Source organism: Ursus maritimus, unplaced genomic scaffold, assembly GCF_017311325.1.
Source record: "Ursus maritimus isolate PB19 unplaced genomic scaffold, ASM1731132v1 scaffold_36, whole genome shotgun sequence".
NCBI classification, from domain to species: domain Eukaryota; kingdom Metazoa; phylum Chordata; class Mammalia; order Carnivora; family Ursidae; genus Ursus; species Ursus maritimus.
In genome coordinates this window covers 23,587,102-23,609,072 of record NW_024426230.1, presented here as the reverse complement: position 1 = coordinate 23,609,072, position 21,971 = coordinate 23,587,102, and the positions used below count along the sequence as shown (strand labels likewise).

The following is a 21,971-nucleotide window of genomic DNA, read 5'->3' as shown; positions in this document are numbered from 1 at the left end:
TGTGATAACCTCATCAAACCGGAAATACCAATATAATCACATTAATACAATGAAAAACCAGGCACGCGCACGCGTACACGCACAAGGTGGGCAGGGAGCATTATGTGTTTCTTGAAATTGCTTTTCTTTTGAAATGCTCTGAAGTCAAAGAATTTTAACTTGTTAGTATATTCTATCCTGAAAATTATATCTTAGTTATTTCTCTCACACGCACACATACAATATAAAAAAGTATTCGTGAAAACATCACTTCGTGCCTAGACAGCAGGCACAGAGTTCTGAAGAACACTTTTACGCTTCTGTCCGAAGGCTCATCATTTTTTAAAGGTGTGTGCACAAAGATACTAGTGGGGGAAAATGTACCCTAACTCGGACGTGTTATTGACTACATCATCCTGAAGACGCCAACACTCAACAGAATTCTGACAACGGGAAGAACACCCTGAGAACCCATAATACAGACGGCCAGACACCTGTTCCTTGAGAACCACATTGGAAACCTGTTCTGTGAACCATCTGAGGAAACAACGACTATCGACCCCTGGAGAGTCGTGTTTCAAACAGAGAGCCTGTGCGGGGAGCTCGGAGGGGAAGCCAGGAGGCTGTCGGCGCCTCGGGCCCCTCCATGCTGCGGGGGTCGGCGGCACGGAAGTTCCAGAAGTGGGTAGTAACCCGCCAGCTGGTGAGAGGTAAGGGATCAATCCTGCTCGGCTTCTTCAAAACAGGCTTTGCAGGCTCCCAGAATTTCTACATCTCCGAACGGCAGAGAAGCCAAGTCTGGTTGAAGCCAACTTTTGGAGCTTGAAGGTAAAGAAGAGAATTTCCTGCCCCCCCTCCTATGGGGCTCCTACCTCAAGACATACAAGCCCCTGAAGCTGCGCAGGGTATTAAGTCAAAAGCTTCGTAAGCCGCAGATGGATTCCCGCGGAAGCCGAAATGACAGTGTGCGGCGAGGGAGCTAATCCAACTTTAACATTCTAAGTAAACCACTGCGACCAGAAGTGCTTCTCTAAAAGGCTACAGAAGGCAGCTGCATAATCTAGAATTCAAATTCACATGATCTGCATTTTAAAAGACGTTCATTCCATTCACTGTCATCTATCACTGTCCAATAGGTTTTGATATGTTTTCCCTTAAAAACGCTGATAACAGAAGTTCATGTAATAATTATGTCTAAGATGTATATTACCTGAGAGAATCATTTTCTCAATCTGTTATTCAGTCTAAAAATGGAAGGAAGGAAGGAAGGAAGGAAGGAAGGAAGGAAGGAAGGAAAGAAAAGAAAGAAAGAAAGAAAGAAAAAGAAAGAAAGAAAGAAAGAAAGAAAGAAAGAAAGAAAGAAAGAAAGAAAGAAAGGAAAAGAAAACTTACACTAAAACAGTTTGCACAATCAACTCTAATGACTGGTTCACACTAACAAAACTAGGAAAATAGTATATCTATATAGTTCGTATAATAAATAAAATGTAAGCACAAAGTATTTCAATACATAAATAGAAGCTTTACACATCCAAAATACGGTATATATAGATATAGATATAAAATATATCTGTAAAATTTAATAAGCTACTATAAGCTACTATAATTATTATAAATTACATATATATTTCAATATAGAAATATAGTCTAACATTTTCAATTTTAGAGATAACTTGAATGGTGGTGTTATGGAGAATAATTTCATATACTGAGCTTTTTAATAATTCATTGTTATTAGTAATTCATTAGAAGGGTATGACTGAAAATATGAGTAATTTCTTAGCTATGGCAAAAGTACCAGTTTAAGGACTATAAAGATAAATACGGTGTCCGTTTCTGCAGAGGCAGTCAATACTGACGATCAGTGGAAAGAGAACATATTTCCAATATCGTGGGTCTCGAGGACCAGCTCTCAGAGTGGTGTGGGCCAAATAGCAGGGTTCTATACAGGCAAATTACTAGGTTACCATCCCATTTCATTACTTACAAAAACTACCTTAGGAGCATTCTTCCAAGGCAAAAATATATTTGAGTGTGTCTGAAAAGTTAATAAATCTACTGCTTCTCAGTATTTCAAAGTCTGGATGACAAGTAAACCTCTACTTTAAAACATGGTCTTTCTATCTATAAATTTGGACAAACTAACAACTTAGGGATAACGGAAAGACAATTGAAGACATTTATTCTGCTAATCAAATAAAGGAGAGGAAAAGTTATGATGCTGAAAGAGAGACTGTGTTACGTAAGCTTGAAGGGCGAGAGGCCAGTACTGAATACACGCCAGTGTTTGTGGAGTTTATCATTGTGTCCAGATGGACCAGTTACTCAAGGAGAAGTTTTTTAAATAACTGGTTACTTAATGAGAAGCTGTAGGTAATTTTAAAGTGGCGGGAGAAAATCCATTCTTTCCAACAGTTGATGTATAGTGTTTGTATCTATCTATTATTATGTCGGGGGATTTCTCCAGTCCTTGGGTTATAATCTCTCATTCTCCTCAAATTCATATAAACTTTCCAGTAAAGAGTACACAGTAGGTTAAAAATCTCTTACAATTGTACTTACTTCCAGAAAGTATATTTCTTCCTGCAGCTTATTAGGAAATTAGTTTACAAATATAATCTTCCATTAACATCTTATTCACATATATTCCATGACATGTAATCACTTTAACGTAGCATTTTTGTTTCGAATTTTATCTTCTAAATAAAGCCTCCAATTTGGGGGGGGGTAAATATACAGTCTGATTAAAATGTTTACACATATTAAATATATAGGGTATATAACAATTTATTTGCTAGTGGTCCACTGATACTTATTTTCTGTTTCTTCTTTTTGGGCTCTTTGTTCTTCTCGGTGATTAGCTGCAGTCCAAAATGTTATTTTTTTGAGTACTTGTTGCAGAAGTTTAGGAGGTAATAAAGATATCTGATTTTCTAAAATTATAGCATTTTTGCCAATGCAGTCAAGGCATGACCTGTAAATAAAACATAACAGAATTATTAGTTTTTTAACCCGAAGTTATAATTTATAGGTAAGTATTCTTCATAAAAATCATAAAATTTTTACATGATAATGTATTTCCTCTGTATTGTTTGGAACATGGTAGGATACACGTTCTTTCCAGAACACCACGTAATTACATATTTTTATAGTATAGAGGCCGTATCTGTCCAAAATCCAATGGAAACAGAAATTACAACCTACCACACAGCATGCATAATGTTATTTAAGCAGAAAAGATTCAGACTTAGTTTCAAAGCAGGTCAGTCTATAGCAGATTGTTTTTCATTTATCCTTCCAGTCCAGTAACCACTTAACCTTCTCTGAGAACTCTCTTTTTCTTCCATCACCCCAAGATGAAGCATCTAACATCCATTTTTATGCCATGGATCGGTCCTCCCCATCCTGCACTGTGCTCACTGCACTGGCACACCTGACTTACACTGACCCAGAGAGAGCAGGTCTGAAGAGACGAATGAATGGATCAGAAATATAGAAAGAGCCCATGAGAGACCCCCGTGAGGTCCCCCCCCTTCTGGGGGCCCCGAGTTCACTTTGTCCCCTTTGATTCTCCCAGAGAGTGTGTCCTTCCAAATACGGCTCCCTTTTTATCTTAAGCTACTTTGAAGAGGATTTTGTATTTTAAAACCAAAAGAAACTTAAGAACTATGAAGAAAGCATCTATTTCAACGGATAAACTGTAAATCAAAAAGGGAAGTAAATCTTTTTTAAAAGTTTGGAAGATAGATTCGTTTGATTCTGCTGTAGTCAGCCTCAGTTGTCAGTTTATAAGGACTCACACTCTAGATATCTGTATCTTCTTCCCGACTTTCATGAAGCCTTTTCTCTCTACTCTGAAAACTCGAAGTAAGGAGAGCGAATGCGTTCTACACAGATACGGGAGAAGTACAAGCAAACGACACGAATCCCACACGAGGTGTAACCCTAACTCTGCTGCTCTCTGCGCACAGTAGCTCCCGCGCCCCTTCCACGGTGGGGGAGGGGAAGAGTCAGACGAGGAGGTGGACTCCACCGTTACTATTCCTGCACCGATTCAACAAATAGCTGTTCGTGTACACTACTTGGGAGGAGAAAACCCAATTTTGAGAAAACCCCCGTTTCAACTTTTTTAAAAAAGATTTTATTTATTTGAGAGACAGAGAGAGTGCTGGCACGAAGGGGGGAGGAGCGGAGACAGAGAAGCAGGCTTCCCGCTGAGCAGGGAGCCCTGGGGGGGGGGGGGCAGGCTCCATCCCAGGACCCTGGAATCCTGACCTGAGCCCAAGGCAGATGCTTAACTGACTGAGCCACCCAGGCGCCCCCCACTATTTCAGCTTTCAAGGAGATTACAATTTAGTGAAGATAAACAATGCTGTGACTTGGATAGCAGGAAATTTCCATGCCGGGTACAGGGTTCTAGGGGACTCAGAAAGGAAGCACAACCAAGACCATTGCAGCAAGGGAAACTTTGCAGATGGGATGTCCAAGCTGAGGCCTTGAGGGTCTCAACAAATTAAATGAAAGTATTCCATGATGGACGAACCACCTTGCAAAGCCCTAGAAATGTGAAATAAGATTACAGAAACTGCAATTGAGGTTCAAATATAGCTCTGGCAGGGGCGCCTGGGTGGCTCAGTCATTGAGCATCTGCCTTTGGCTCAGGGCGTGATCCCGGCGTTCTGGGATCGAGCCCCACATCAGGCTCCTCCGCTATGAGCCTGCTTCTTCCTCTCCCACTCCCCCTGCTTGTGTTCCCTCTCTCGCTGGCTGTCTCTATCTCTGTCAAATAAATAAATAAATAAATAAATAAATAAATAAATAAATAAATAAATAAATAAATAAATAAATAAATAAATAAATAAATAAATAAATAAATAAAGTCTTTTTTAAAAATACCAAAAAACCAAATATAGCTCTGGCAGAGTGTGGGGGGACAGGGGACATGGCAAGAAAAGAAGTAGAGAGATAGGCGGAGGCCCTCAACACCATGGTAAGGGATCTGCAGTTTGTCTAAGGGCAGTGGAAGCCACTGACTCATCACAGTATAAAAGGTGCATATGCCCTGATCCACCAACATCCCTTCCAGGAATTTCCTCCTGAGAAGATAGGCAAGTTTTCCAAAAGCATATACAAGAATATTATACACATGATTTTTTTAATAGCCCCAAACTGTAGATATCCTAAATATATATTAATAGACTAGTAAGTATACTTCCATGAAATAGAATACTGTATAGCCATTACAAACATAAGTAGAGATCTATAAATCACTGAATGATTATATATCTACATGAAACATACCCACAATATGAGTTTCAAAAGCAGATTATAAACAGGATGCATAATCTGACCCTTTACACACACACCCCTATGTATACTGCTCTCGCTAAGGTTCCAATGACCTCTTAGCATGGTTAAATCCACATTTTTCATTTTATTTTATTTTTTTTTTTTTAAGATTTTATTTATTTGACAGAGAGAGAGACAGCCAGCGAGAGAGGGAACACAGCAGGGGGAGTGGGAGAGGGAGAAGCAGGCTTCCAGCGGAGGAGCCTGATGTGGGGCTCGATCCCAGGATTCTGGGATCACGCCCTCAGCAGAAGGCAGACGCTTAACGACTGAGCCACCCAGGCCCCCGGGAAGAGAAAGAATCTTAAACAGGCTCCATGCCCAGCGCAGAGTCCAATGCGGGGCTTGATCTTATAATCCTGAGATCATGACCTGAGCTAAAATCAAGAGTCGGGCACTTAACTGACTGAGCCACCCAGGCGCCCCTATTTCTTATTTTTTATCAGAATAAATAAAAGAGGTACTTCTTTTTAAAACCATGTGTAACTAAATGTATGAGGGGCATGATCGCACCAATGCATCAGATCACAGGAGTTCTGTGCGATGAGGACCCACACGCTGTCCATGTCTTGCTGCTCCCCGGCGCCTCCACACGGGCAGGCTAACGTCTGGGGATGAGAATGCACAACGGAAAGACGGCTCTGGCCGCGCTGTGGACCGCGGGGTGTGGTGCATACGCGCCGTACAGCAACACCACGAAACGCCTCTGTCTTCAAGGGTTAACTTTCTAGTCGAGGCTCCAGCTCAGCCCCGGGTCCGAGCCGGCCGGGTGCCCCGTTCACACCGCGCTTTCGCTGCGTGGAAACCGGCTCCGCGGGAGCACTCGGGGAGGCGCCGGCCGTCCGCCCCCGGCCCGACCTCGAACACCAGCCCCTCCGCGCGTGCTGTCGCTGCCCCTCGTCTCCCCGCGCTTCCGGGCACCCCCGCTGTGGCCTCCCCGGCCCGGCTCTCCCCCAGCGCCGTCCGCCCCGCCGGGCTCCCGCCGCTCCTGCGGCTCCCGGGCTGCGTGCTCCCGCCCGCAGGGGTCGCCGCGGTGCCCCGGCTCCTTCTCCCCCGTCCCTGGGGGCTCAGGGGCGGGGGGAAACGTGCTCCAGCCTCTCTCACCTCCCTCAGGGCAGGTCCGCCTCCAAAACCCTGCACCTGCACCCCCTCCCGGCCGCAGCCCTGTCGGATCGCGCAGCCCTTACCCCCCGCGCCCTGCCGGGTCTCCGGACACTAAGGCCCCTCCGGCTTGAGCGCCCTCCCTACGCCGCCCCGCCCGCATGCGCACTCGCGCCGGCAGCCCCACCGGCCTCGGCGGCCCCGCCCCACCGGCCTCGGCGGCCCCGCCCCACCGGCCTCGGCGGCCCTGCCTCCCGCCCGCTGTCTCCCTCCCGCGCGGGCCGCCTCCCTGCTCCTCGGGCTCGGGCAGAGCGCTGAGCTGTCGCAGGGCGCTCGTCCGCACCTTCTGGAAGCAGCTGCGGCCGCGGTCCTCCTGAGGGCCTGTCCTCACCTCTCCTCTCCCTTCCCGGACGACCTCACTACCTACGAAAACTTTCCCGGCGCCCTGGCCTCAGCACCCCCCCCCAATTCCTCTACCTTTATAGTCCTACTTCCTACTTCCCTCATTATTCTGAAGTATTCTCCTCAACAACTAACTCAAGTACTTGTGGACTAAAATCCACCTTCTTAAGACCCTGCTCTGACCATTCTTCCTTCATTTTCTTGCGTTTCCAACAACTGGCTGCTGCTTCTCAGCACAGGAACAGATACAGTCACCTGTCACCAGCAGAAGGGCTGGGCACCAGGCTCCATGCAGTAGAAAATCCACACGTAACTCTGGACTCCCCCCAGCTTAATTACTAGTAGTCTATTGCTAACTGGAAACCTTATGGATAACGCAGTTAATATACATTTTGTATGTTATATATTATATGCTGTATTCTTACAATAAAGCAAACTGGAAAGAAGAAATGTTATAAAGAAAATCCTAGAGAAGGGGCGCCTGGGTGGCTCAGTGGGTTAAGAGTCTGCCTTCCACTCAGGTCATGACCCCAGGGTCCTGGGATGGAGTCCTGCATCCGCTCCCTGCTCAGTGGGGAGTCTGCTTCTCCCTCTCTTCCCCTGACCGTTCCCACCGCTCATTCTCTCTCTCAAATAAATAAATAAAATCTTAAAGAAGAACAAAAGAAAGAAAATCCTAGGGAAGAGAAAATACATTTACAGTGCTGCGTGGATTTATCAGAAAACACCTGTGCGTAAGTGAACCGTGCGCTTCAGACAGGTGCTGTGCAAGGGTCAGCTCGATCCTCACCCTTCCTGTGGCCCTGGTGCTGCTCCCGAGAGATTACCCTTGTGATTACTGCCAAACTCCACGGCACTTTTCAATCCGATGTTCTGTGACCTCTTACACTAGGGAGTCTCTCCCTCTTCAGTGCTTTCCTCCCTCCATTTTGCAGTCCCATTATCTCCTGGTTCACCCTTCACTTCCTGGTCATTCTCTTGTGCCTCTTTTCCTCTAACTCCTCAGATGTTGTGAGTTCTTAGTGCTTGGTTGTGGGCTTCATCCTCACTCTCAAAACTCTTCTTGGGCAGAGCTAACACGTGCCCATTTACACTACAATGATTTTGTTTTAAGATTTTATTTATTTATTTGACACAGAGAGAGAGAGAGAGCTCAAGCAGGCAGAGCGGGAGGCAGAGGGAGAAGCTGGCTCCCATCTGAGCAGGGAGCCCAAGGTGGGACTCGATCCCAGGACCCTGGGATCATGGCCTGAACCAAAGGCAGATGCTTAACTGACTGAGCCACCCAGGTGCCCCATGATTTTTCTTTTTTTAAGTAGGCTCCATGCCCCAACATGGGGCTTGAACTCGCAACCCTGAGATCAAGACCAGAGCTGAGATCAAGACCTGGATACTTAACCAACTGAGCCATCCAGAAGCCCCTATCCTCCGATGATTCTTTATGTCTAGTCCAGACATCTCTCCATATATTTAACGAGTTAATGAACAGCTCCATTAAAGATACCGTAAGTACTTCAGGCTCAAAAGGCCCCAAACCAAATTCATCTTTCTACGCCATCCCACCTTCAAATTCACTTCCTTCTTCATAGACTATTATTAATTCTTCCCTCTTCTTCTCCTACCAAGCCCATTCTGCCTCCATCCCTTCTCCAGCTCCATGGCCACTTTCAAGATCAGTCCCACACTTTGTGTTTGACCACTGCAAGTCTCTATTAACTTTCTTTACACAGTCACGTATCCCTCCAATCTCTTATCCACATTGTTCTCAAAGGAGCTTTCTAATTTGAAATGTGATCATCTCATCCCTCTGCTCCAGATTTTTCACTGGTTCTTGATCTCCCACAAGATAATGGAAACTCATCTGCATGAAACACAAAGGCTCCAGATGATATATGGTTTCTGATTTCTTGTCCAACTCCCCACCTCATGCTTATGTCTAGGAACACTCAAGAATTCAGTTTCCAGAACATACCATACTCGTATATCTTGTACTAACACCCTTGCACTGCTTCTTTGTAGCATATTGTCTCAAACTCTTCCTGGTCTGCAAAGACTCCCCTAAGCCTCACCATCTTAACCACATGGATGGAGGGTCTTCTTTGCCAGTAGTCTCATTAACTGTGTATATGTTTCTCTTAAAGAAATTTTATTTTTCTTTTATAGTTTTTGAAAGCCTGCCTTTATATTACTAACAATGTAAGGGAAAGGGCATGACTTTTCACTTCATAGCATAGTGCCTTCCCATGGTAGGCACTCAAATACTGGATTTTTTCATCCTTGCCTATAAGGAACTTGCAATCTACTTAGGGAAAGTAGTTATGTTCACAGCAAAAGTTAAGTAACAATACAAGACAGTATAATCATGACATCAGCAATTTCCAAACTCTGCCTGCACATTAGAATTACGTTGGGGTTTTCCAAAAATTCTTAAGTTCAGGCCACGCCCCATACCAATTAAATCATAACAAGTGGGCATGGAACACAGGCCTCAATACTTTTTGAAGTTCCCTATGAGACTCTAACATGCAGTAACAGAAGGAACCATTGCAATAACAGAAGGAGCAGTTAACAAAGACATTAGGATGGTCCAGTTAGAGCTGGTGCAGTGGTTTTCAAATGGTTCACGTTGCAGAATGTCTGGAAGTTACAGACCACTCCTCGACATCTAGCAAGTCAGCTTCTCTCGCACATGCCTTTACCCATGTTATTCCCCTGCATAAGAAACAACACTTGGGGGGCACCTGGAGGGCTCGGTTGGTTAAGCGTCTGCCTTCTGCTCAGGTCATGATCCCAGGGTGCTGGGATCAAGTCCTGCATTGGGATCCCTGCTCAGCGGGGAGTCTGCTTCTCCTTCTCCCTCCCCCTACTCATGCTTTCTCTCTCTGTCTCTTTCTCTTTCACTCTCTCTCCCTCTCAAATAAATAAATAAAATCTAAAAAAAAAAACAAACAAAAAACCCCACACTTGGTCACTGGGCAACTCCCCTTCTCCCTCCCCCTACTCATGCTTTCTCTCTCTGTCTCTTTCTCTTTCACTCTCTCTCCCTCTCAAATAAATAAATAAAATCTAAAAAAAAAAACAAACAAAAAACCCCACACTTGGTCACTGGGCAACTCCTACTTCACTCAAATCCTTCCTCCTGACCCTCACAGGCAGAAACAGGGATTTCTTCCACAATCTTCCACTAAACCTTGTATATATTCCTTTAAAGCAAGAGCGTATGAGCTAGACACTCTAAGTCACGCCACCAACTTAATAACAGCTTTGGTGCTTAAAAAAAAAAAGAGAAATTCTACTAAATTATATGCATACATATGTGTGTCTATTATCGGAAACACTCTAATTTCAGAAAAGTTAAAATATGAAACATTTCAGGCCTAGAATCAAGGAAATACAGTATGTTTAATGTTCCATATGAACCAGATGCAATTTTGTGCACAAAATAAAAATATGATTGTACTGTATATTTTAATTCTTAAAAATCACATTGGTGTATGGTTCACTATTACAAATTTGATTATACTTTTAGGAAGATGTAAGCATTTTCTTAAATTCAGATCATAAACTACTTGAAAAATTATCACACTTCCCAAAAAGGAAAATGAAAGAAATGATATCTTAATAGCATATATAATTTATATATGCTATATATACATTAAGATATGATCATTTCTTTCATCTTCCTTTGAATATATGCATATATATACATAATGAATTTACTTACCTGAGTAGTGAATAAGGCTGTGTTTGAAAGATCAATAAATCATTACAGTGGCCCTAATCAACATAAAAAAAGAATTATCAAGGTGTTTAAAAGAATAAAAATGCATTAATAATTTAATATTTTTATTTTGTAAATGTAAAAGAAATTATGTACAGCAGCAAATAAATCTCTCTCCCTCTAGTCATTCACACACACACACACCCCCCCCATACGTAGACATACACACACCCACTAGCCACACAAGCTTTCCGTACGTTGCTACCATTTCTCAGTGACCAAGTTTTTACCTAACCACAACCTATAAAATTGCAAATTTAAAACTCAGATATATGTTTTTCTTATAGAACAGTGAGCTCAAAATGAGAAAAGTAGTGATTTTCAAGCTTTTTTGTTTTTAAGCGGAACTTTTCTTTTCCAAATGACTCTTATTTTAAAATCTCTTTATCTTGTCTCTCTTTTCCAAATGGTGCCAGGATTCCCTGGGAATTCTTCATTTGGAAATCTCAGATCCAGAAGGTTTTTTGAATATGATTCTCCTATCTAAAAGTTAATGTGGAAGAATCAGCAGAAAATGCCCCTAATCCTTTCAAATAATTCTTTAGAATTTCATAATTTATGCTCATGATTTTAATCAGAATTCCTGTTTTAATAAGAAACTCTGTATCCTACCAATTTCTAGTGCCAGGAAAAAGAAGACAAACCACAAAATTTGCTTTTTAATTAAATGCAAAGTCGTGGTTTTAATCTTTCGTTGAAGCACTGAATTCTCCACCAAAGAAAGTTCTAAAACTTTCAATGTATGTAACGTTTAAACTGGAGGGTTCAAAACTATAAAGTAAACCGAATCCCCTGGAGAGAGGCCAGCTCCTTTCAGGGTTCGCCACTCGGCAGGCACAGCTCTGGAGATAACTATGTCTGCAAAGACGTCCAGGAGAGAGCTGGCACCCACGGGGCTGGCTTCTGGCCGGTGCACCCTGTCTCTGCCACTCAGAGCCGCGCTGTTCCCAGATGTCCCACACAAACCAGAGCAACCCATCGGGCGCTCCCGTCCCGTCACAACACAGGACGAGTGTGGCCACCTTGCTCTGAATTTCCCAAGGTGCAAGGGGTGAAAGAACAATACTCTCCAAATGCTATTCATTTATTTCTTTGACCTTAGTTTTATCAAATTTTAAAACTGGAATGCTTTCATCTTAAATATAAAATGGGTAAAGCAGTGGCAAAAGACACATAAAGTAAAAAGAAAACACACTTAAAAATTTGGAGATGCTTTCCTCTTGATGGGAGAAGCTAGCACTGGTGTTCTAGTTATTAAGTGAGGTTGCAAATTCCATGGGTACTTATTACTATATTTAGTCAGTTACATATACACGGTATACAGTCTTATGAAATATCAAGTATAACTTGCGAATATTTTAATTTAATAAAATCATAAACACTCATACTATGGTGAGACTCAAAGAGAAAAGGAAGAGTCATCCTTTAAAAGCTTTTCTTAATAATTTGACTAACGAGGTTAATAGAGCTATTTGGATTTGTAAACTCAAAATATTCTGAAATACTTCACAAAAGCCACTCGTTCTGAAGATTAATCACACTATAGAGTAACATTTTGTATTCTTCCATATTTTACAATGCGGGAATAGCAATAATTTTGTTGAATAGCCATTTAGTTTGAATAACAAAACTACTCAGAGGAAATATTTAGATATGAAATTTTCTTACTGTATCCAAGGAAAGTAAATCATCTTTGCTCCCACCAAATACCATTATTTCATTTTCTTTCCCCAAACAGGCTGTATGCCATAACCTATAATTGAAAATTATAAGCAAAGTAAAATACTATGAAGAAAGAGACTGTATGTGGCATATAAAACAATTTTAAACTGCACGCTTCACATGGGATCTATTTCCAAATGGGCATGATTGAACTTGAGCCTTTGGCACATCCTAAAAGAGATTCTGAAGATTCCTCTAGAATCACTAAAACTTTAGACTCTCATTAAGTCATGTTAATTAAGGGGATGACCCCTAATAACTCTTTTCTCTTATATCCCCCAACCTTCTAGCCTCTTTATCTCATAGATATTATCAGTGAAATAAAATTAATTAAAAAGGAACTGATCATCTTATTGCTGAAATGGACCCTTTTCCCAATTTTCTGATTACTATCTGCCATGTACTGTTTTCATCATTTTTGACTTTTCTCTCCTGTTCTCTGTTCCCTACCACCTGACAAACCCAACGTGGCCATCCCGTCACCTTTACGCTGTCACACTACTTATCACTCTGGGCACAGAAGACCAGAAGTGTTCCTCGTTTTTCTGTCTCTAGTCTCTCTCAGCTACATTTAGCTGATAAGTAACATTTTTCAAATGTTTTTAACCATGGACATGTCCTGGTCAGGAAGCAACTGTGCCATTTTTCTTAGCCTCATATGCGTGATCAACAGTTCTTTTTCCCATAATTCTTAACTCTTGGCCCCTCCCCTGCAATGAAACCTCTATCCAGCCAAGTTCATTTATTTGCATCCCCTAAGAAAAAAGCTTATCTATCTGTAGGCTTTTGCTCACCCTATTTCTTATGCTTAAGATGATAAGTCATTCTTTCAGGGCCTTAAACACAGGTTCGAAATCCCCAGGAAGTACCCAAATACTCAAACACAACGGCCCTGTCACCCTCCCTGGTCAGCACCTTTGAACATACTTAGGTGCTCATTTTATCCTCTCCTGACTTACATTTGAAGACAAACTGTTCTATATACTACTTTAATTATTTGATGTGCGGATCTTCTGAAGGTCCACATGTGGGGTCCTTAGATCAAAACTTGTCAGTGGTGTGCTGGAAGTGGCTTACGGGCTCGGTGAAACCCATTCTGCCTGTCTCTATCCAAACCCCCGTTCAGTGCCATCACAGTGGGAGCCTGAAGGTGGCCATGGTGGAACCAGCAAATGCTACAAATTAGGGCTTTTTTGTTTTGTTTTTCCTGAAAGCAGTTGTTAACCCTTTACCAGCCCACCACTGCAACTTGGGAAATCTAATTTTATGCTTCTCCTTAAAAATGCCGAAATATGGTGTCCTGCATCGAGTGGGTGCCCAACAACTCTACTTAACAAAAGCAAATACCAAAAAACCCACCATAATTTATTCAATGATTAAATAAATTATTTAATAAGAGTAGAGCACCTGAAGTTCTTTTGGAAATGGTCTGATAGCTCAGAGTCACCTCCAAGTTCACACTAAACATAATCTTATGTTGGATAAAATTCAATATTTCCAGGAGCTCTCTCAGGGAAAAAAAGCACATGTAAAGTTCTCAATTTTAGCAGATAAATTAAGAATTTTACAAAGTCCTTGGCTTTGACTCTGAGGGAATTTGGATGACTTTCCTTAATAGGAAAGTCATCCTATTGCTGAAGCACCCAAATTGCTGAAGCAACAGACACGCAATTACACATTTTCACTTATTTTATTACCACATAACTTATTTTCAGTACATTTACCCTTTCCACTTAACGCCCACAAGTGCAAACAGTAGGATCACGCACAATTTGTCACATCAAGTACTCTCCTCAAACAATCACTCACACATTCAATGGCAGTTGCACTCGGGACCCAGCACAGAACTGAGTCATAAGAGATTTTTTTAGGAAATACTCTGTCCAATTCTCCAACTTATATGTTAGGACATAAATTGATAGTAAGTCTTCATCGACACCCAGATTATGGTGTGGGCTCGGGGAGGGGGATCGGATAAAGGAAATGGAATACGAAGAGTGTTTCGTTTCCAGGAGAGAAGGCCGTGTGTAACCTTGGCAACAGTCATGGGATCCAACGGGAAGTACCTGAGGCTCTGAAGTCAACACTTTGTTGGACTTCTTCTACAGACACATTAAATAAAGGGTCCTTGCTGACAGCCACTTCTACAGCAATTAGACAGGGCCAGATAGATGGCCTTTCAACCAAGCCTTGCTCTGAGGTGAGACCTGGAGAAGAGAGCGCTACGCTGCAAAATGGTGGTTTCAACCAGAGCCGATTTTGCCCCCAGAGGACATTTGACAATATCTGAAATATTTTTGATTGTCACAACTCCAGGTGTGGGGGGGAGGGCAGTACTACTGGCCTCTAGTGCGTGAAGGCCAAAGACACTGCTAAACGTCCTCCAGTGCACAGGACACCCCTAATAACAAAGAATAATTTGGCCAAAATGTCGATAGTGCCGGGGTGGTGAAACCCTGCTGTGGATTACAAGAGGAGAATTGGGCCATTTACATTTCAGTTTATAACTTGAAACATTCTACACAACATGTATTTAGATGTTAAGTAAATTCTCACTCATAACAAATTAGTATACATACACATACATATGTTCTCCTTACACTAAACTGTATCCCACCTGTTCTCCTCCTCACCTCATACCTGAAGATAGATCTGCCTCTGTCTTATCTGCCTTAGGGGAACTCTGGCCTGGACTTCATCATCGAAGAACACTGGAAAGCCTTTCCTGCCTTGATTTTGGTGACATCTAGCTTGCAACCTGATGTTTTGTCTATAGACTGATAGTTTATGTCCTCTCACAGCTGCTCTAAACTTATCACCTAAACATTCTAATAAAGCATATTATTTACATGACACATCAGCTGAATTGAAAGAAATCTCTTTACATAGCTCAGATCTAACTAATATTATTATTAATAATAGTTGTGTTGTTCTAATTACTTATTAAGGATTGAATTACAAAATAGGAGCAATTTAAAAATTAAACATATTCTTACTACCACTTTGGTCCAAAATTAATGCATTCGTACAATCAAAGAACTGGAAGAGAACTGAGAGCTTCCCTAGTCCAACTCCCTCATTTCATGGGACGAATAAATTAATGCTCAGTTTAAGTGACTTTCCCAAAAAGCCAAAAAGCTAAGTAGTAGCTGAGCAAGGACTAGAACGCAAGGCTCCCAGATCTTTATATAAAACACTTTAAATTAAAAAATGCATTTCAAAAGATTGTAATTGCTAAAATAATACATTCCAATGAATTTTTACACATGAAAATATAAGAATCACATATATAATTATGATGAACTCTAAAAGTTTTATGGATATTAATATAGACACTGAAATATATACAAAATTTTTCAGGCCTTTTCCTCAAGCACGTTACTTAATTGCCACTTATTAAACTTCTGAAATGCATACCAGTAAGTTGACCTCATACTTGCATACATAACCTATAGCAAAAAAAAATTCTGAAATACATGGTATGAAAAAGTAAAATCTATTACTAATGGTAATGATTATAACATGTTGACTCTGAATTTCCTATGAATATATTTTTATTATACTACTCTCTCAAATTAGAAAAAAAAAAGAATTACAATACTAATGTGGTTTTCTTTGTACAGTTGACCCCTGAACAACGCAGGGGTGGGGGCACTGATACCCCACAGAGTTGAAAATCGACATATGATTTCTGGCTCCTCAAAACTTAAGTACTAATAGCCTACTGTTGGCCAGAAGCCTTGCCAAAAGCATGAAGTCAATTAATACATATTTTGTATATGTATCACGTACTGTATTCTTACAATAAAGTAAGCTAGAGAAAATGTTTATAAAAACAAAACAAATGAATAAGAAGCAAAATCAGATCTATGAATACAGAGAACAAACATGATTGACAGAGGAAAAGGAAGTGGGGGGCGGGCAAAATGGTGACGGGGAGTGGGAGATACAGGCTTCCAGTTATGAATGAGTAAGTCATGGGAATAAAAGGCACAGCACAGGAATACAGTCAATGGCACTGCGGTAGCGCTGTCTGGTGACAGGTGGTACCTACAATTGTGGCGAGCAGAGGTTAATGTATACAGTTGTTGAATCCCCATGTTGTACACCTGAAGCTAACGTGTGTCAACTATACTCACATTTTAAAAAAGAAAATATTAAGAAACTCATATGGAAAATACATTTATAGTACTGTGTTTATTAAAAAAAAAATCCATGTAATAAGTGGATCCATGCAATTCACACTCGTGTTGTTCAAGGATCAACTGCAGTCTAATAATATATTGTTTCTACAACTTTTACTCTATAATATACGACAAATAACTAACATGTTTCTTTTTCAAAAAATTCATATTAATGAATATATCCATTAATTAAAATAATAATCTGCCATCTATTTGATCAACATAAAAGTAATTTTCTCATTAAATTGCAAAAAACCTCTTCCAAAAACAAATAACTACTAAAGCCAACCCCATTCTTGTCTGATTAAAAATATTAACATTATATGATACTTTCAATTTCTTTACTTTTTCATATTACCAAGCAAGATTACACATTTACCTAAAAACGTAACGTTTTCAAATATGCAAATGTGGATAAAAACAGAATAGACCATTTCTAACAATTAGACATAACTAAAATGATAATTAAATTACTTAGGTAACATCAAGCTTATTTGAAATATCTTTCTGGATGATTTACAATTTTAAAGGCAAACACTACAATATCAGTGCTATATTTTAATACTTCAGAAATTCCTAACTATCTTACTATTCATTAACTTCTAGACTTACCTGGGCCTTGTTTTAGGTAAGTGCGTAAGTTGTTTCCAACCATTTGTTATGTAATTATAAATCCAACCATCACCTGCAATGATGACAGTTCAGAAATTAAAGATTAGGTCTTTGGGATAACGTTTAAATTTTTTCCCCAAATTTATCATGCTACATTTATGCAACTATCTTTCGTGTGTTTGCATATTTTCTCCCCAAAATTTTCAGAGATATACAAAGGTAAAGTAACCATGACAATGAACCCTCACATACCCCAGATTCAACAACTATCAAGATTTTGTCACATGTGCTCCATTTATCTTTTTTTTGTTATTCTCGTGGCTCAATTACTCTAAAGCAAATCCTAGATCTCCTGTCATCTTCCCCATGTTTACTTCAGTAAACATCGCTTTAAAAAATACATTGTTTACAGAACCACAATGCCGTTATCTTATCACCACAATGCCATTATCACAGTCAACAAAAGTAAAATAATTCTTGGCGTCTATGATACCCAGAAGTTACGCTGACTGTACAGGAGGACGCTGACTGGACTGAGAGGTAGGACGTGTATTTCCCCACGTGTCAATGACCAAAAACAGCAAATAGGAATGAAAAACGTTAGAGCTCAAAAAGACATGATATTGAACAACCCCTACTGAAACAAACAGATGTTAGTTTTTTATGAGGCTCCAAATCTCTTTTCATTAAAAGCCTTCAAACGGGCGGAGCATAGTCATCTGCAGTAAGGAACGTCCCCTACTGGAAAGGCCTGTTCTCGGACCAGCCTCTGGAGCCTGTTTGCCGCCAGCGGACTGCCAGATGCGCAGCTGACGCTCGGTAAACTGGTGTCGGAGAATAAGGGGTTGTTTCCAGATCCTGTACGGGCTTGTTGAAATGAGCTTTCCTATGGAAGCCCTTCCAGTCATGGAAAACTTCTTCAGAAAACAAAACATGTAACATACCAAACTAAGAAGCTGATACTCTTAGCCATCTGTCTATCCTGATGCCACATTTTACTGCTGGAACAAACCAACCCGTATTACAAAACCAGAGCCACTGGAATCAGCAGTGACAGGAGCTTCAAGATTCTGGCTAAGCACTTTCCTTTATAGTTCTGGAACAAAAAGAGAGGGAACTGGCCTTCCCACCTTATATTTCCAGAGCCTTCTGGGGAAGACTGTTCTTCTAATCCCCATTCCAGCCTACAGCGTAAGTATCTGGATCAAAACTCAGGAAGGCACAGAATCACAGAATATTATAGTTGAAAGGGGCTTTAATTCATCTAGGTTCAACCACCCTTCCTTTTCTATACACCTAGGAAACAGGAGAACATGGAAAGCCAAAGGTACTAAAGCAACGGGGTCTTCTAATTCTTAACGCAAGCATACAGTTGGGGATAAAGGTGTACCAGAAAATTAAAAAACAAAAAAAGAAAGACACCTTACGTATCAAATACAGTTAAGAAAAAAGAATGAGGTAATAATTGTAGGCTAAACTTTAATTGACTTACTTAATGGAATATTGTCTGCACTTAGTCCACCAAATAGAAAAAGTTTATCATCAGCTATTGGTGTTAAAGTATGCCACGACCGATGTTTGGGGTTTTCTCCGTTAACAGGAATCCTGTGGCCAGGGGAAAAAAACAAAAATCTAGTTACGGTGTTAGTCAGAATAAAAGGTTTCCAATCATCTCAGATTAAAGTGAAAAACTGCCTTCACTACTTTTAAAAGAAGCTGATTTTACTATCTCCACCTGCATTAAGATGAAGATTTTAAAAACATTCTTAAATGCTTAGATGAATTTAAACAATCTTTCCATTTACCTCTATTCCACCTGGTCACAGAGCACAGACTGAAAATTACAGTCGATCCCCGGTTAACTTCCAGTGCATGCTTCACATCATTCTTGTTGTTTAATCCATAGAACTTCTTCAGTTTTTCAACATAACTATTTTCATGTCTGTAACTTTTTACTGTTGGCCCATGTTTAATTTTGTATTTTCAACTGATTTCCTCAAGTATATCATGGGATTTGGGTGTTGTTTTTACTTTGGTTTACTTGCTGTACGATTTCCCAAAGCTTCTTTACCTGAAAATGCTAGCTACTCTAGCTTCAAAATAAAAGTATGCAGGGGCGCCTGGGTGGCTCAGTCGGTGATAAGCATCTGCCTTGGGCTCAGGTCATGGTCCTGGAGTCCCGGGATAGAGCCCCACGTCAGGGTCTCTGCTCAGTGGGGAGTCTGCTTCTCCCTCTCCCTCTGCTCCCCACCCCCTCATGCTCGCACTCTCTCTCTGTCTCTGTCAAATAAATGAATAAAATCTTTAAGATAAATAAATAAAAATAAAATAAAAGTAGGCCTGTGTGGCTCAGTTGGTTAAGTGTCTGCCTTCGGCTCAGGCCATGATCCCAGGGTCCTGGGACTGAGCCCTGCATTGGGCTCCCTGCTCAGCGGGAAGTCTGCTTCTCCCTCTGCCCCTCCTCCCAACCCTGGCTTGTGCTCATTCTCTCTCTTACTCTCTCTCTCAAATAAATAAAATCTAAAAAACAAAACAACAACAACAAAAAAAGACATCACAAGAAAATGACAGACCAATATTGCTCATGAACATAGATGCAAAAATCCTCACCAAAATATTAGTAAATGAAATCCAAAAAATTAAAAGAATTACACCATGACCAAAGTAAGACTTATCCCCAGTATGCAAGGCTGTTCAACATTCACAAAGCAGCTCACGGAACCCACCATATCACTAGGCTACAGAAAAATCAAATGATCATATCAATAGAAGCAAGGGGCTTCCCTCTCAGCAGAGTCTGCTTCTCTCTCTCTCTCCCTCTGTACCTCCCACTGATGCTTCTCTCCCTCCTTCTCCCTCTCTCTCTCTCAAATGAATAAAATCTTAAAAAAAAAAAAAAAGTATGCAAGCCATTCCAGATCCAGGATAAACCTCTAAAGATTTCAAAGAAATACTGTTCTATTCTTAAAAAAATAAAAATGTAAGTACAAAAGTTTAAGAGGTAAGAAGATACCATTCTCCAACATTCTGGAATGTTCCAGAATAATATGGGCCATTTGTGGAAGATATAATTATTTTTTCCAAAATGGAAATATTTTTATGGTTTGTGTTGACTATAAGAATCATTTTGGTTACAAAATGTTCAACAACCACAAAAGTATTTTTTTCACAAAAGTATTTTTAAAAAGGAGAGTTCTCTTATAATCCTCTCTTCCCATAATAAGAAATAATAATAATTTGGTATATATCTTTCTAGGTTTTAATATACATATAAGCATATTTATTAAAAAACATAAATGGGATCATAGAGTCTGTTCTGTAACCTTGTCGTTCAACTAATATGTTGTAGAATATTTCTATAAGTATAACTTCTTTTGGTAACGGAAGCACAGTAACCCACTGGGCAAATGTATCCATGATTTAAACAATCCCCACTTGTGAACACGGGGGTTGCCCTCCAGTTCTTGCTTTCGTAATAATGTAATACAAATGCACATGCACGCGTGCCCAATTATTGCCTTTGGAGAAATTCTGGATCAAAGTAGAAATTCCATTTTACGTTTTATTCTCTTTTTTTAAAGATTTTATTTATTTATTTGACACAGAGAGAGAGAGCACAAGCAGGGGGAGCAGCAGGCAGAGGGAGAGGGAGAAGCAGGCTCCCCGCAGAGCAGAGAGCCCAACATCGCCCAGGTCCATCCCAGCACTCCAGCATCATGACCTGAACCTACGGCAGGTGCTTACCCAACCAGGCACCCCTGGCTTGTATATCCGTATTTTATTTTACATTTTTAACATATTGCCAAACTACCTTCCAGAAAAACTGTACCAACTTATACTCCCACTAATTGTGTTGTTATAACCTAGCACACACTGGTTATTTGTAATTATTTTTATCTGATAAGTGAAAATTATTATTTTTAGGGGTGCTGAGTGGCTCAGTCAGTTGGGCATCTGCCTTCGGCTCAGGTCGTGATCCCAGGATCCTAGGACTGAGTCCTGCATCTGGTTCCCTGCTCAGCGGGGATCTGGCCTCTCCCCTTCCCCCTTCCTCTGCTCATGCTCTCTCTCTCAAATAAATAAAGAAAATCTTTAAAAAAACCCCACAACAATTATTTTTAGTTCCATTTCTTTGACTGTATATAAGGTTGAACATCTTTTTAAAATAATTTTGGGGAGCGCCTGATTGGCTCAGTTGGTTAAGAGTCTGCCCTTGGCTGGGTCATGGTCTCAGAGTCCTGGGACCAAGCCCTGTGTTAGGCTCCCTGCTCAGTGGGGAGTCTGCTTGTCCCTCTCCCTCTCCCTCTGCCCCTCCCCCTACTCATGCTCTCTCTCTCTCTCTCAAATAAATAAAATCTTTTTAAAAATAAAATAATTTTGCCCATTTGTATTTCTCCAATGAGTTACTCATGTATGTTCTTTGTCCACTTTTCTATTGGATTATTTGTCTTTTTCTTATGGATTTTCTAAGTTCCTGTGGACAGTGGCTAACTGAACATAATAAAATTTTTTTTAATAATTAATAAAAAAAATAGTGCAGGGGCACCCAGGTGGCTCAGTTGGTTATGTGTCTGCTTTTAGCTCAGGTGGTGATCTCAGGGTCCTGGGATCCAGCCAAGCATTGGGCTCCCTGCTCAGCGGGGAGCTTGCTTCTCCTCTCTCTGCCCCTCTCCCTGCTCATGCTCTTTCTCGCTAATAAATAAATAAAATCTTTTAAAAAACACTGCAAATATGACTTCTAGCTTGTTTTTTGTTTGCATTTTCCAATTTGCCTTTTAACTTTGATATAGTTTTCTTTTCTTTTTTAAGATTTTATTAATTAATTTATTTATTTGAGGGCA

At 40.7% G+C, this 21,971-nt stretch overlaps 1 protein-coding gene across 2 annotated transcripts in view; it reads right to left on the bottom strand.

Moving 5' to 3' along the window:
• Positions 1-2,750: 2,750 nt before the first annotated feature.
• The window catches only part of KLHDC1 (kelch domain containing 1), a 55,710-nt gene continuing 36,489 nt past the window's right edge, over positions 2,751-21,971 (bottom strand). For both annotated transcript variants that reach the window (XM_040620872.1, XM_040620873.1), the window contains 5 exons: positions 18,623-18,735; positions 17,131-17,203; positions 12,281-12,365; positions 10,556-10,608; positions 2,751-2,953 (listed from right to left, as the gene is read on the bottom strand). In XM_040620872.1, coding sequence (XP_040476806.1) covers positions 2,767-2,953; positions 10,556-10,608; positions 12,281-12,365; positions 17,131-17,203; positions 18,623-18,735 — 511 coding nt within the window. In that variant the 3' untranslated portion in view covers positions 2,751-2,766. The remainder of the gene's footprint in view (positions 2,954-10,555; positions 10,609-12,280; positions 12,366-17,130; positions 17,204-18,622; positions 18,736-21,971) is intronic.